Source organism: Anser anser, assembly GCF_964211835.1.
Source record: "Anser anser genome assembly, chromosome: 4".
NCBI lineage: Eukaryota > Metazoa > Chordata > Aves > Anseriformes > Anatidae > Anser > Anser anser.
In genome coordinates, this window is record NC_139724.1 from 49,641,603 (window position 1) to 49,658,384 (window position 16,782).

Genomic DNA, 16,782 nt, shown 5'->3' on the forward strand with positions numbered 1-16,782 from the left:
CGCGCGGGGCGCTTTTAACCCCTCCCTCCCCCTTTTCCACCAATAGGGAAGCGTCGGTAGGGTCACATGACGGCGGCGCTTTATGTAAAGGAAGGTGGGGCACGTGAGCGCCCCGCCCCGCCCCGCCGGGCGCCGTGCGCAGAGCCCGGCCGGGCGCCGCCACAGTCACACCCCCTCGGCGCAGCCGGGCAGCCCATGGCGACCTCCGCTCCCGCGGGCTCCTCCGGGGCGCTGCCGCCGGAGCCGGGAGGCAGCGGGCGGCCGGCTGGGGAGGACGAGGCGGTGCCGACCCGGCCGAAGGAGGCGGCGGGCGCCTCTTTGGCGTCGCTGTGCTTCGGCCCGCCGGGCGGCCGCCTGCTGGAGTGCCTGCTGCTCAACTACCACCTGCGCCTGGGGCTCGCCCGCGGCCGCGCCGCCGCCGCTCCGGAGGGCTCGGGGGCAGCCGAGGGGCCGCTGCGGTGCTGCGGCTGCCGCCGCTTCCTGGGCGAGCCGGTGACGGTGCCGTGCGGGCACACCTACTGCCGCCGCTGCCTGCGCAGGGAGCTGCGGGCGCGCTGCCGCCGCTGCCGGGCTCGGCTGGCGCCGGGGGGCGGCGGTGCCCCGCCGCGGCCCAGCGTGGTGCTGAGCCAGCTGGCCGAGAAGTGGTTCCCGGCCGAGTGCGAGAGGGCTAGGGCCGGCAGCCGCCTGGAGGAGCTGCTGGCGCAGGGCCGCTTCCGAGAGGCGCTGGGCGCCGCCGGGCAGGCGCTGCGGGCAGGTAAGGCCGGGGCCCACCTCGGCGAACGGAGCCCCCCCGGGCTCGGCGAGGCGTGCCGGGGGCCGGTTGCATAACGGGCGGGCGCGGAGGGGCCGCGTTGTGTAACGGGCTGACATCACGCGGGCGCGGCTCGGCACCACCTGCGGGAGCGGAGATCGGCGGCACCGGCCCCCCCCCGCCGCCCGCCCCGGTGCCCGCAGCGGGACGCGGGGTGGTGGTGGTGGTGCCCCGGTCGGCTGCCGGGTGGGGGGACGGGGCGAGAAAGCTTGTGTAAGTCTAATCCTTCCGATCCGGCTCTCGGGTCTAGCTCCTGAATAAGCTGTTTGCGCGCGGTAGGGTGACATCTCCGGGCCGTTCTGCCTTTTGGGAGCCTCCTCTGTTCACTTGGGTGCGCTCAGCTATGATCTTCGGTCTCGCGTTAGTGGCCAGAGTGCTGGCAAAGCGTAGGGTGTGGGGATAGATGTGACCAAACAGAGTCCCATCTGTTTTAAATATCAGAACTGTCAGAGGAGGACTTGTGTTTCCTCTGTGTATTCTGAAGAACAGCACTGACTCGTGCAGGACATAAAGAAATAGAGCTCAGAATACAAACCAAGGACTCCAGTATTAGTCACAAATGCTTACAGCGATCCCTCATTAATGGTTCGAGACCCGTTTTTGAAAAAATAAAAGACAACATTAATAACTAACACTGATTCTCTAGGCTCTAGTTAATCTTTTGTGCATTTAGCAACACCATAGGACTTTGTATAGCTACGATAAAAGAATTTTGATTACTTTTTTATTGTGAAGATACATCTTAAAGTCTGGTTTTCAGAATGGCTCTAAGATCTGAGGATAGTTACGAGCTGTGATGCTTATCCATAACTATTACTTAAATCCAGTGCGTGTGCTAGAAGCTCTATTTAAGCTCTTTTATGTAACTATTTCCTGTCCTTCCAGTCCTGAGAACGAGCGACATTCCAACTATATCCAAAGCATTCTGGTAACGTTAGTAAAGAGCTTCATGAATCAGAGGGCAGAGACACATGAAATGTGAATTTAGAGGGCTGACTCGCAGCTACAGATTGGAGGTGGTTTCAGGCCGGTAGAGAAGTGGTTAATAGCTGCTGGTACAGTTTCTGCTTTCCTCCAGAATGAGAGATTTTGCAAGCACTCAAGAGGTGAAGAAGACACAGCGTAAGAAATGTACTCTTATTCAAAATCGTTATCGCTCTGTTTCAGCTTCCTCACTGCTAGTTCATCTCTTTCTTTTCTTACTAGTGCAGATACAGAATTAAAAATTGTGATAAACATAGACCTAATGCCCTGAATAAAGCATTTGATGCTAAACCTTTACTCAAACAGCATTTCTTCATAACTTTCTCACACTTCTTGAGAAATGTGAAAGAAATTACTGCTGTTTGTCATGGTGTAGAAGTTAATTTTGAAAGACGCGAGGAATGTTAACATTCACATGGACAATACGTACCTCACAGGGGTTGGAATGAAATAGCTTATTTAAAGGAAGTCTGTTGAATTAAAATCCAAGTACAGCATGTCTTTAATCCGGAAACACGCGGCTGATAGATGGTTGATAGATGGTTGGGTGCAATCAGACCCCCCCCCCCCCCCCCTTGCTGGAGGGGGCCTGAGGAAGTCTGCTGACCAGTCTTCTGTTCAAAGCAGAATAAACAATGAGCTCAGAGCAGTTTGCTTAAGGTTTTTGTCCAGCTGGGTAATAAAAACCTACAAGGATGAAGATTCTGCTGCTTTTCAGGGCAACCTGTTCAAAGGTTAATTGCCCTCATAGTGATTAATTTTCTACTTATTTAAAGGCAGAACTACGCTTGTTTCAGTTTATAACCACTGTCTCTTGGTTCCCTGAGCACTTCAGGAAGGAGTCTGTGTCTGTCTTCTGGGTAGCTTCTTCTTGGATTCTGGAAGGCCGTAAGGTTCTCCTGATGCTCTTGGTGTTTTCTCGTTAAATGAGAGCAGTTATCTCAGCCTCTTCTCTTATGTTCCAACCCCTGATGATCAGAATGACCCTGTATTACTGCCTTCATAAATATTGTGCCATACAGTTTTTCTGCACACTGGTACAGAAGAGATGTGTGGACTACATGGGTGTTTTTTATAAAACTTTGTATTTTTAAGCACCAGGTAAAAAGCATGCAGGACCATACCAGGGATGCTTCATTTGTTGGTATGCTCATGCTGACAGTAGCCAGGAGCAGATGCTTTGAAAGTACATTAAAAAAAATAAAAGCATACTAAGTGCTTTTTGTATAAATCTTTGTACAGTTTCCAGTTAATGATATCTGGTACACACGGTTCTGCACTGAAAGTATTCAGTATCTTTTTTTATTAAAATCATTTCTCTTTGAATGTGCTAGAAGTGAGTGATTTCAGTATTTATAATGTAACAGGTTGTTAAAATTGAAAATTCAAGCACAAATTACTTCTGCTTTGTTTAGCCTCGGGTCTAAGGAATTGAAACAGTTTTACATCCTCCTGCTAGGTGGCAAACATCAAAATGTGTTCTGAAACATTGCAAAACAGAGTTAGCATAATTACAAAACCCAGGAATTAAATTCATGCTACTAAATTAAATATGTAAATTTAGGTCTTCCTGTCTTGAAAATAGAGACAGTTTGTAATCTGTATTGATCATTCAGGCACTGGGTCAGGCTCCCCAGAGCAGTGGTCAGAGCACCGAGCCTGCCAGAATTCAAGAAGTGTTTGGACAATGCTCTCAGACACATGGTCTGATTTTTGGGTGGTCCTGTGTGGAGCCAGGAGTTGGACTCGATGGTCCTTGAGTCCTCCTTCCTGCTCGGGATATTCAATGATTTTGTGATTCATTGGCAGTTTTGGTGTAGCAGCACAATGCAGTCAGAAGTTGGGGTCCTAATTAAGCTGCTTGGTTTAGCTCTTTGTTTTGTACCAGTTCCATTGAAACCATACTTTCCTCTTTGAAAAACAAACAAACTGACCACCTGCTCTAGACTTGAACACACATCTTTGTCTCCAAACTACCTGTCACCACCAACCCTAGAAAAGAAGCTTGGAGTTCCTCAGGTCATTGTTTTACATTTGAAAGTCTGAAAAAGATGAGCTCCCTCTGATCATGTGCATACAGGTGGCTTATTAGAGGACAAAGACCCACACTCGCTGCTGCCCACAAGGAAAAGAATTTGGATTGATATTGATTCTGCTGGACACCGAAGAGTGAAATACAGCAAAGAACTGTCTGAAGTGATCTGAGCTCCTGCCTTACTGGGCTGTAGTAGTGACAAAACTCAAAGCCCCAGGAAAGCAGATGTTAGAGGTCTTACACTTGCAGAATTCCACATTTAAGTTAGATAAAGACAGTTTCACAGACTTCTGTTAAATGTCTAAAATAGAAAAGGAGATGTGGGAATATTTGCTTTTGAAGGGAAACTGTCAACTCAAAATGTAACCAAATCAGAAAGAGCTTCAGTTACAGCCATGAAAGCCCTTGTCAGTTTTGATTTCCCTAACCTTTTATTTTCTGTTAAGGTCTTCTACCTGTAGTATTGCCTAAACACAAAGCAGTTGGTACTTTGAGAGGTCTGGCTTTCTGCTGAAGCAGATTTGAATGTAAAACAAGCTAATGCTGGAAATTATGCAAATGTAAACAAGGCATTTAGAGTAGACCGAGGTAGAATATTGAATTGAAATGATTCCTCCACATCCCTCCAAGATCTTGTTGAAGCAAGCTTAGAGAACTTAATTTGAGAGTTGTTTACAATAGACCAATGTTTAACTTGTTTATTTCTTTCAGTGAAAAGCACAGGTGTATTTAAAAAAGTCAACAACAAAGTGATGTACTGGCACTTTTCCAAGTAATGACTGCAATTAGTTGCATTATGAAAATCACAGGTTAAATGGCACTGAGATGGGTATGCTTCTGATTCAGAGGTTGCTCTACTGGGAGTCCAAAGTGCTGTATTTTGGAGACAAGAACTTGTTTTTACTGAATGCGCTAATGTTTTCCCTTTGTAGAGGTTTTTCTAGTACAGCTTCTTACAACAGGGCTGCCAGCTGGTGCTACTGGCTTTCTGGTAGCAGCCATCTCTGCATTCCACGAGGGGATAAAGAGTACTTCTGGTACTAGATGGTACCATCGTGGATGTGCTAGGACTCTCTCTAGCTGTAGCTGGTAGTGGGTGGATGCTACAAAAACAAAGGACAGGCTAAATAAACACTTGAACATTTGAAAGCAAACTTCATATTACTTAGACTTTTTAATCCTTGGAATTTACTGCACTTGTAAAAATCTCAGATTTGGTGTTTTTGAATGGGTGTACTGTGAAACTAAAATCTACGTAGTCCTCTACTTCTGTTGTCACAGCAGTACTGAGCAATATTTTGTTTTCAGTATCAGTGGTAGGTCTCTTTAAAACGTATTTTCTTGTTGCTGCATGATGCATTAGAGGGTTCAAAAGTTAATCTTTATCTTGAAAGGTGTAAGCTTGGAATTATTGCTGCTTTTATCTTTTTTAACCGAATACTGGGAGGAAGGTGGGAGGAAATCTACTCCAGGTATTTTAAAATTTACAGAAGTGTATTATTTTCAAGTAGTGTGGTTTAGACATACCGCTATAAGAACATCTAATTAAAAAAATACAAATTAATAAAAATGCTACTTAATTTTGTTTTCAGATTCCAGTAACCTGATGCTAAGAATTTATAGAGCTGAGTCATATGCTGGCCTCCAAGAGTATAAAACAGCCATAGAAGATCTAAATTTTGTTATTTCTAAAATGCCAAGTTGGCCAGAGGTATGTTGATATAAACTTATTTTTCAAAATCTGTTTATCTATAAAATCAATGTGTTCTGCATTATACTTGCATCAAATTAAGAACTGAGATCAGATGCCTTAAACACTTGATTTCCTTGTCTTACCTCATTGGACATGCAAAGTGCTAAAAGGTATCTTTAAGAAGTTATTTATATGAGACTGGCTATGGGTGAGCACTGCAGGTTAGAGTAGGCTGAAGAATCCAATTAGAACAGTTAATTTAGCCTTCATCAAAATCTTTGGGTATTTTTATTTCCTCTCACAACATGAGATAGTGATTCTGGATGCAGGGTTAAACGGAGCGGAACTGACTTCTTGGCATGTATTGTGAAGAACTTCTGTGCTGTTTACAGTTACTTGTTAGAACAACACTTCTGTGTGTTCTCTTAAGAAAATCTTTAAAATTTTTTACAAACTTTAGCTGAATATCATGTGACTGCGTGGCTGGCTGAAATTGTGCTGTCAGATTTAATTGCTTAAAACCAGAACTAATGCCTATACATTTGGTTCACTGATGTAATTGGCATTTGAAATTTCTTATACTATGTGAAGGCTAGTCCTCTTAAAGCTCCCCCGAAGTGTTTATACTTTGACCATTGTCCAAATTGAGAGCATTTTAAGCGTTATCTGTTACTTGAACATCATGTGAGTGAGCTGAGTGAGCATTGTTGCCAGTCAGGACTAGGATCTTTGGCTCTGTTAAGTCGACTTTTTTTTTGAGTTTCATTGGTAAAACATTTTGCTGTGTGAATAGGGCAGCACAGCTTTCTTTCCCAAATGCTGCCAAAGAATCAAAAAAAAAAAAGTGTGAGCAATAAATCCTTTTGCAATAGTATTTGTAATAGTAAAAAAAATAAATAAGCATTTGAGGCCATTTTTTACTGGCTCCAGTACTTGGAATTGGAATAGTTTGTGGTGATGTAATCTTTAACGGCTGCCTTTTTTTTTTTTTAGAAGAATAATTTGCTCTTTTAGCTGGGAAAGTTTTTTTGGAAAAGCTCAGAGAAACTCAGTGGAAACTGAGCTTTGCAAACACTGCAGGCAGCTGAGGGGTCACTGGCTTTCAGAACTGTTACAGCTTATTGCAGTAACATTACTGCAACACCGTCTGAACTTTGAGCACAGCAGGGCAGCAAGATCTTCCTGCACCTGGGAGGACAGATAACTGCTTCTGTCTTGATCTCTCCTATGTTCAGCAATGGTGTGGCTGCTGCAAATTCAGAGAGCACTTTTGTCTTTGTTTCTCAATGTTGCTGGTAGTTCTCTTTATATATGTTTGGAAAGAAACTTTGCTTAACTGAGCTTGTTTTGATAGCTGTTCCAACAACTCTCGTCTCTGTAGGATGATGAATTTATCTGTAAGAGGAGGATTAGCATACTTTCTGTCTTCAGGATCTATTTTAATGAATCTGACCAAATCTATCAAAAAAGATGCACACCCCATCTGACAGCCTTGTTTAACAGACTACTCCTTAATACTGGCAATCAATACACAGAAAATGTATTCAGTGTTTTTTGTGGTGGTGGTGTATTTTTCCAGTTCAATCTTCTGGTCCATTATTTAAAATCTAGCGTATAAACTAGATTTTGCTGTTTTACTGAACTTGTGTTTATATTACTGCAAACACAGCTTCTTTAAATTGAGATGTGTTGTATAAGGGACTTCTAAGTTCCAACACCATATTGTTATAGATTCATCAAAATTCTGTAGTCTTTCTTTTTTTCCTCCTCCCACCCCAGTTAAAAAAAAAAATATATATTTTTCCTGGCTGCTATCTAGTGTTCAAGAATAAATTAAAGTTGGAGGAAACAATTCCAAAAGTGCATTGTTTTCAATCAAGAATATATTAAAATGCGTGTAAGGGATGCATGGTTGTGTGGATTGTTTTGTTTGTAGTTTTTTCCCACGGGCTAGAACCATAAGACTTTTAATGAAACTGAGGGCGAAAAGGGTGTCCTCTGAAAACTGCTTTACCATGATACGTGTGCCCCTCTTCACCCTCACAGAAGGGTGAAATTAAGGCATTGTGTAATTTCAGTACTGGTCTGGATTTTAACCTTTCGTGTAAGCCAAAAGAAAATAACTGGAAGGAGACTAACACCAACTTACCTCATGGTTATTTTCAGCATAGGGAATTAGGTTAAACAAGGTGTATAGATCATACATGCTGTGCACAGCTCAAGTTTGCTGAAGAGGTGCATTCTTTTATCATGGAGGGCTCTAACTCTAACTTGGTTGTAATGTCTGTAAGATGAATACTACGGTTCTACATACTCACTAGAGGTGTTTTCATGTTATCTGTTTCTCAGGTCTACTTCCGGAAAGGAAAAGTGCTGCATGACTCTGGCTTTGTAGGTGATGCCTTACAACTGTTTCTACAGTGCTTAGCCCTTGATGAGGATTTTCTTCCAGCCAAGCTCGAAGTAGAAAGGGTAACTTGATCTATCAAATTGGATTACTACCTCTGTCTTGATTACTTCATAAAGTTCCCATTATGTTAGACATTGACCACCTAAAAATCTTTAACGCATACAGAGATGGTTCAAGTGACAGATACTTTGATTGCTTCCTGTCAAGACGTATCATGCTGTCCCAGAGAGTGCTAATCTACAGGTTTTAAAAAGAACATGTCTCAAAGTATTTATGCTTCTGAAGTAGATGCTAAATGAAAACCTAGATGACTGGAAAGCAAACAGCAACATGAATATTGTAAATTGAACTCTTTCACATCCCTATCACAACAGTTTTTCTTCAATAATAAAAAAAACACATTGAAAAAGCTATGTGATGCTGAATTGATAACGGCTAACTCTGAAGAAGTCACTTCTAGTGGAAAAAATTCTAGGTAAATTTTCAGTAATAAAAAATTATCTTCATCATACAGCTTTTTCAGTGTAATGTCTAACTGTTTGAAGAGATCACTTCTAGCAGAAATGATTTCTAGATAAATTCTGCTCAGTTATACAGATTTGTAGGTTTCTGCTTATTCTCAATTGTTCTTTCTCAATTATTGCTTAAATAAAGCCCTATTTGTGGGGATAACTTCATATAGATTGAATTCTTGGTTTTGGTATTTAGGCTTATAATAAAACTATACCCAGATTCTTTTTACAGTGTTATGAACACTCGGCTGTTTGTTTTCTAGACACTGTGTGATGTGCTGTCACCTGAGAAGTTAGGGGAGAGTCTGAAGGAGTCTGCTTGGAATTCACCACATATTCGAAATAAACCTTTTATACTTGGTTCTGAGGTGGCTGAGTCTCACTGCAATTTGCAACTTTGTCCTGAGCAGGTAACAAAAACTGTGGGATAGTTTTTCTTCTTTGGCTAATACACAAACATCTGACATTCTCATATCCTATTTGGCATACTTCTCCTCCAGTCTAAATGCTGCCTTTCTGTAACTGGCTAAATTTGAAGAATTGTGATTTGGGACTAATGTGTTTTCATTTTGAATGTTAGACATCTCATTACGGTGAACTACCAATTAGAAAGTACTGAGAATTGATATTAGTAACTTAAATAATAAAATAAATTTAAAAACATAAAAAATACAATTGTTCTCTTTGAAGCAAATCAAGACTAAGTTGTTCATGCTAAGCAAATTTGTGTACTCTCTTGGCTTACCAAATTCCTCTAGCTAACTGATGAACTAACTGTGGGAACCTTTGCATGTTCACATCTTGTGTACCTGGATTTGTGTTTTGCTTTAAGTACAGTTCATTTGTCTTTTGTAGAGTTTAGGAGGGTCAGAAGTACTGGAGCCTGTCAGTGGAAGCCTAAATCGGGCACAATCTGCCCATGCTCTTAACTCACCAAAAGACCTCACCAAGGAAGATGTCTTAAAGAGAGTATCTTCTGAACCCCTTCTCTCTGGCCAAGAAAAAGGTGCTTTGTTGAAAAGGAAGCTTTCCTTTTCAGAACAGGATACGGTTGTATGTGAAGATGGAAGAAACAAGCACAAAAAGCAAGGAGGTAAACAATCATTTAGTTTTAAACTTTTTAAGTATTTGCTCTCCTGTGCCTTTCTTTGAAAGGAGTATTTTTGTCTTGCTGTTCCTTAGAAAGTACAAAAAGGGATACGACACTGGCTTATGGAACAATTCCAGGGAATTTGATTGATGTATCGGATTTTGAGTGTTCTCTATGTATGAGGTAAGATTTATCTCTCTGGTTCATTATTTCTATTATAGGTGTTTGGCCACGTAACTTTTGCACATGTGTAAAACTGAGGTATTTATAGGTTGTAATGAGTTCTAATGCTAGTTAAAAGTAATTTTCAGCCTTCCTATATCCCAGCAGTTAAATACTTATTTTAATCTGTTACTTGCTGTAGCATTGTATAGTACATCATCAATTTATCAGATTGTCTTTTAAATTAGATTTGGTGGTGTTAACTGGTAACTCAAACAGGAGAGGATCTTTTGTAGCTAAATATTAGGGTGTTGTTTTTTTGTTGTTTTTTAAACAATAAAGCTAGTTTGTTTTGCTGTGGGAAAACTAAGGCTTAGGAATATTGCCTGTGTGTCTCAGATTTGTCTAGGAAATGACTGTAGAATGTAGATGTAGTTGTAGTTGATGTATTTGAGAGTTCTTATTGAGTTGTCCTGGTTTTCAGAATAAGAATCTTAAAGCATGTTGTATGTAGTAAATTGTCCATGGCTATGTTAATAGAATGGAAATAGAATAGAAACTGCTTTTAAAGCAACTTAGCTCTTTAAAGTATCACTTAATTTGTGTATTCTGAACCTCAGTAGTAAGATCAAAATCTTTGTATTAGAATAAATGTTTAAATATTTAGAGCTGAAATCTGCTCAGATTGATCAGAATGTACAAAGACACTGGGGGTGTGGTGGTAGAGGTAAACAAACTGCATTATAGGGGAAAAAAATGCAAGGAGCCGTAGGATTAATTTTCTCTGCTTTAGTATTAGTTTTAAAAATTAGAAGTTGATCACTGACTCTTTTTTGTAGCAAGACAAAAACTTGGCATGGTATCTAACTTTTAATAACTTTTTTTCAGGCTGTTCTTTGAGCCAGTGACAACCCCTTGTGGGCACACTTTTTGCAAAGGTTGCTTGCAACGGTGCTTGGACCATGCTCCTCAGTGTCCGCTCTGTAAGGAGAGTTTGAAAGAGGTACTGTTTCTCAGTAGAGCTCCTATAGACAAACACTTGATCATTTTAAAGGCTGCTTAAATACAACAACTTGGATTCATTTGGGTTATGACTTGCTGCTGCAAAGAAAAAAACTTCATGCAAACATAATACAAGTTGACTAGGTTTGTCTCAGGACCTAAAAGGTTTTATGTTTCTATGATCACCTACTTTATTGGTATAATTACATCCTGAGTGTTTGTAAACTTGGGTAACTATTCAGTAAGGCTTGCCTGTGATTTCTGTACACTTTCCTTATTTATATGGCAGTATAATCTAGACAGTCAATTCTGTATGTGTTAAGTATAGAAGTATAAACAGAATCAGATACTAAAGTTGTGAGAACTAAAAGAGAATTTTCAAATAGAGTAATTTTAGATGCTAAGAAATAAGAACTTGAGCTCTAAGATGTCATTTGTGACACATCTCTTGTATCTTGGTGTTAAATAAAAGCTGAATTTTCTCAACTCTTCTCCTAATACATATGATTATTTCTTTCCTTACAGTACCTGGCAAGCAGAAAATACTGCATCACAGAACTGCTTGAGGAATTAATAATGAAATATTTGTCTGATGAATTATATGAGAGAAAAAGAATTCATGCTGAAGAAACTGCTGAACACTCAAAGTAAGCTTTCTGTCTCCTATCTAGAAAACTTGAGAGATTAGTATTGAAATCCATTTTAGAAACATCTTATTTGTGGATATTAATAATGGCATGTTATGGATATATGAAGGAATATAAAGACATCTTAAGTATTTCAGCAAATAAGCATTGTTTTAATACTGTGGAAATAAATTCATGCTTTGAGAGTAGCAATGTATAAATTCACTCTTAGTAGTAACTTGAGGCTCTTAAGCCCTCTACAAAATGTTTGCCTGTTTCTGAGTGCACTTTTGTGGAACTTCAGTTTTAGCTTTGCTGCTGTTAATGGAACTGTCCTCTTGAGTTGCCTCCAGAGTCTCAGATACGTGAATTTCTTTCAAAGCAGTTCACGATAGAGATTAATAGTATAAAGAAAGGTATGATGAAAATAAGTCTTTTTTATCTTGCTGTTTATCTGTAGTAGAGTTCTTTAGATATATAAAGAATCATGTATTGTAGATATGTGTGTTGGAAAACCAAAACTGGTTTATACAAATTACAGAATTACATTTTTATAGTCTGAAAGGTAGTGAAATTGAAAACCTGCTAATGTTACCTTATTTGTATCAACTGTGTATACTTCACAAAACAGCTTGAAGAAAATGGATTTTTTTCAGCCAGGCCTTGCTGAGACATTGCAAGGGTAAAAATCATATGCCAGGTTGTATCATCGAACATGGTCTAAATGGTGACCTAGTTACTATGTAGATACTGCCGCATCTTTTTAGCATAAGGAAAACAGTGCATCTAAGGGCATAATGGCTTTCTGTCATGGTTTATAGGGCTCAAACTAAACCAAAAAGGGAAACAAAAAAAAAACCCCACCCTGTCCTCAAAGAGAAGCCCTATATTCACTGACTTAAATAACTTAGCTCACTAACTAGACTACTGTGAGGCTTACTGTCCATTACGTATTCAAATCAGTGTGTAGATGTTCAGTCACTGTTCTTACTGCTTATGAAAATTGTTATGTGGTTATTATTAAAGTTTGTAATAAGTGCTTTATGACCTCAAATACATACTGCAAAAAAAAAGTATTGTCATGGAACAGTTCATTGATTAGATTTTAAGCCACGTATTTCTTGTTATTCTTTTGAAGCTTGACCAAGAATGTTCCAATGTTTGTTTGCACTATGGCATATCCTACTGTGCCTTGCCCTCTACATGTGTTTGAGCCAAGATATCGACTAATGATTCGCAGAAGTATGGAAACTGGGACTAAACAGTTTGGGATGTGTATAAGTGATTCTCAAAATGGGTAGGTCTGCGTTCTGATACCAAGCTTCTTCTGTCTTTTTCTAATCAAGTGTCCTCGTAAAAGTGTGTAGTTAACTTACTGACGAGGTCTGTTTTCTAGTTTTGCAGATTATGGATGCATGCTGCAAATTAGGAATGTTCACTTTCTACCTGATGGACGGTCTGTTGTCGATACTGTTGGTGGAAAGAGATTTCGAGTTTTACGGAGAGGGATGAAAGATGGTTATTGTACTGCAGACATTGAGTATTTGGAAGATGTTAAGGTATCCAGAACGCTGTCCAAATATTTCTACTATTAGCTAGTATCTTAATTTTACTTCATTTGTTTTGAGGGCTCTGTCAATTTTTTAGGTCCATAGATTGCCTGGAGGATACAGTGCCAGCATGTAGAAGAAATGGAAGCCAGCTTAGTCCTTCATTATTATGAAATAATAAATACTGTGCTTTCTATTAGAACAACAGTTCATGAAGCTGTAACTCTTTTTAAATATCACAGGACTTTTTTTTTTTTTACTATTCAGCCATTAGGAATCAAGGCTTAGGAGAATGCAAGAAATGTAACTAATGACTTAAATAGAGTTGAAATCAAATAAGTTTGTTTATGCTAGTTTAAGAACTGTAGTGATTCTTTATATGTAATAATGTTAATGTTCCTCCACTAGGTTGTTGATGAAAAGGAACTAAAGAAACTGAGAGAACTTCATAATTTTGTTTACAATCAGGCCTGTAATTGGTTCCAAAACTTAAGAAACAAATTCCGCACTCAAATTCTTCAGCACTTTGGGCCAATGCCTGACCGGGAGGAAAATATACAGGTGAGACATTTAATATCAATTAAGTCTTTACTATAGCAGGGGGTAGGGGAACAACATTAAAATTATCAACTGCTAAATATGAAAAGGAAAAGACTTTTTTTTCTCAATTTGAAAGGAAGTTGGGCTACGTCTTGTTTCTCTTACGAAGAGCAACAGAAGGCAATTCTGTCACTAATAAACCTTTTTTTTCAAGAAAGGATGATATGCTGCTCTGTAGATAAAACTACTAACCTGAGAACACTAAGTTCCAGTAACACTTTAAACTGTTGGTTTGTATAAAGCAGTTAGAATTCAAATGAAAAAAAATGGTAAATCGTTCAGTATTTCCTTTCCTGTGATGTGTGTAGGCAGTAATCTGTGATAAAAAGGTAATCATAAATAACACTTTCTTCCTTTCTGAACTAGTGCTGTACACTGCTGCAGCTCTGATGACTTGACAAATGCTTACTTTAAGTCTAAGAAACTAGCTGCAGCCATCTGGTTGGTTATTGTAAGCAATTGGTGAAGGGCAGAGAGATCCTGAAAGAGTGGAGGCTGGAGAAAGCCATCACCTATCTGCTACGTATCTTTGAGACCATACTGACTGATCTGGGAGGACTGTAGATGCTTCGGAGGCCAGTGTATTAATTCAAAAGTTACTTTAGAACACCTTTTTTTTAGAAAAAGGTTTAAAACATTGTGTAAGAAAGAAGACTAAGTGCACTAGGATAACTATCTGGACAGCAAGGCTGAGGGTACGTACTTGAGACTTAAGTGTCAACTGTGTGATAGAGAAGAAAGGGAGGAATGTCGTATGTCATTCTGGAGTGTACCACTACAAAGACTGTTTTTGCAAGTCTATTGAGATAAATCTGCTATGCAGTGTGACATGGCCTCTATTGAGAGGAGTGTTGTGTCCTGGGCATGACAGCTCAGGTTTGATGTAGGAAATTGAATGAAGTACAGGGAAAAGTTACAAAATACGTTTTATAAACTTAGAAGAAACAGATGAAGTTGTCCTGCTCTGTTTAGGAGGTAATGAGATGAGAGTGGAATGGGGCAGTGATAGAAGAGTCCTTTAAATACAGTAAAGATAAGTACAATGAATGTGCTAGGCATCAAGAATACTCAATCTTCAAGAATAGCACGGCAAGTAATGGATTTAGTTTGCGTTACAGAGGTTTGTTATTATGTGACTGTCCTATATTTAGCTATCTTTTCCTGAGGAATCTCTGAGCTTCCTTTGTCTTAAAAATAACCCATTGCTTTATGAACCTTAGCTTAAGTGTACTTTGTTTGACTTCCAAGTTGAGGATAGATCAGAAGAGATCCATTCAGAACCCTCTTGATCTTACGCATTTGTAATTCTCTAGTTGGTATCGAACTTTAAACAAGACTGACAACTTTCTTTTATGTCTCCTTGTCATATTAGTCATCTATACTACATTGTTCCTCAGTAACTAATTTTTTTTTTTTATAGGCAATGCCCAATGGCCCTGCTTGGTGTTGGTGGCTTCTAGCTGTTCTCCCAGTAGACCCCAGATATCAGCTGTCAGTTCTCTCTATGATGTCTTTAAAAGACCGTCTGATAAAAATCCAGCATATACTCACCTATTTTTCTAGAGACCAGTCCAAGTGACTAACCGCCTGGGTCTTCCTGAAAAGATACTCCATTCTGGTTGTAGTTGCAGCTGGAATTTTTGCTGCCTTTGCACATCTAGCACTGGTTTGAGAAGTGTAACGGAACTGCTTTTTCTCTCTCCTTCCTGCCCTCCCAGCTTCCTGAACCCACGTGGTTCTTTGAATGCACACTTTCTTCAACTATGAGAGAAGACCACTCATGATTGCACAAAGTCAATCCAGCTAGATATGTTTTTCACATTATCTATGTTACAATTTGCACTATGTAGAGGAGAACATTTTTGAGACTTGATAATTTTAGCCACTGACTTTTTAAAGCTGTGGTAAGTGCAGGACTTAAGGCTGACAGTCCAAGTTTACAACATTGAAGAGGTATTAAAGGTTTTGCAAATAAGTTTGCCTCATAGAACTGTTCTTTTGCTGTTTGCACAAATATTTGAAATATAGTATTGAATGTCACTGTTGGATATTACTACTCTTGATGATTTATCTTGACTATGAACATGGCACAGACTTTTAAGTTATCTTGTAAATGTAAGCATCACAAAACAAGTGACATTATGAACTGTATGCTGAACTGAGAGCCAATTTTAAGGAACAAATGCAAAAAAAAAAAAAGGTACTTCTGTCTAAAAATACTTAAACTGTGAATATGGTTTACATACCTAGGCCTGTACATGTTAAAGAAGAACTGAAAATTAAATGCTAGTACCAGTTACATTTCTACTGGGCTTTTCAGGCTGGCTGTTCTTCCAGAGCACACACTTAGTTTATAGAGCTTACAAGAAGAAATCTTAGAGTGTGCGCGTGTGTGTATTGGGGATTGTGCATCCAGGATTTAAAAGCTTAAAGTTTTATTTGAACTTTTTTAGTTGGTGCAAATGTGAGTTCTATGCCTTATATCAACAGTAGAGCACACTGCAGTGGCAAGGTAAGCATCATGCTGCCAATAGGTACTTTTTGTAATTAAAGGTTTGCATATTTGTGAATATGTCTGATACTGGCTTTCTTGTATGTAAATGATTTGTAAAATATTTCTTAAATCTTGCTTTTGCTAATATATTTAATTTTCAATAAAAGCTAAAAGTTTGTAATATTTTAACTTTATCAGAAACTAAAAATCACTTTAATTTTCCATGTGCTTCTATTCTGGGAAGCTTCTATCGGGGCAGTTGTTTAACCTAGATCAAGGTTGTAGGCACTTTGTGATGTTAAGTGGTACGTACGTAATCTCTTTCTGCTTGTAGTACCTCTTGCAGACTGATTATCAGTCAGAAAAGTTTGTTGCTGGTGTCCTGCTTTTGTAGCTACTGTGCTTAATTAAGGTGGCTTGAAATAGGAATTCTTCATTTCACGAAATTTGAAAGCTGAAATTACAGTTAAACAGATGGGTATTTCACAAGCTTGCTAGTCAGGTCCTCTGACTCTGTCTCTTCTGACACACAAGGCTTGAGATATTACAGGCAAACCAGAATCTGCTGGATCAGTTTTAATGTGGGCTTCTATCCAGGATAAATTTTGTCTTTATTGTGTGAGTAAAGTTCTGGGTTGGTATTTGGGAATACTACTTCATTTGTGTAATAGAAGAAAGAGGATCCTCCCTTTCTCTGCTGCAGTATGTTAACAACCTTAAAAGCTTAATCTTTGTATTACTGTGATCTTAGGAATGCAGATGACAGGATTTTTTTTTTTTTACAGGAAAATGACCAATCTAGTGGAAGATTTT

The 16,782-nt window shown here is 39.5% G+C and overlaps 1 protein-coding gene across 1 annotated transcript; it reads left to right on the plus strand.

Annotated features, from left to right (window-relative positions):
- Window positions 1-51: 51 nt before the first annotated feature.
- On the plus strand, window positions 52-16,177 carry LONRF1 (LON peptidase N-terminal domain and ring finger 1). Its single transcript, XM_083836185.1, has 12 exons — window positions 52-754; window positions 5,423-5,541; window positions 7,873-7,995; window positions 8,709-8,855; window positions 9,301-9,538; window positions 9,628-9,718; window positions 10,586-10,700; window positions 11,225-11,346; window positions 12,464-12,622; window positions 12,722-12,884; window positions 13,284-13,436; window positions 14,896-16,177. The coding sequence occupies exons 1-12, from the start codon at window positions 67-69 to the stop codon at window positions 15,052-15,054; spliced, it is 2,277 nt and encodes a 758-aa protein (XP_083692311.1). The 5' UTR covers window positions 52-66; the 3' UTR covers window positions 15,055-16,177.
- The last annotated feature ends 605 nt before the right edge of the window (window positions 16,178-16,782 follow it).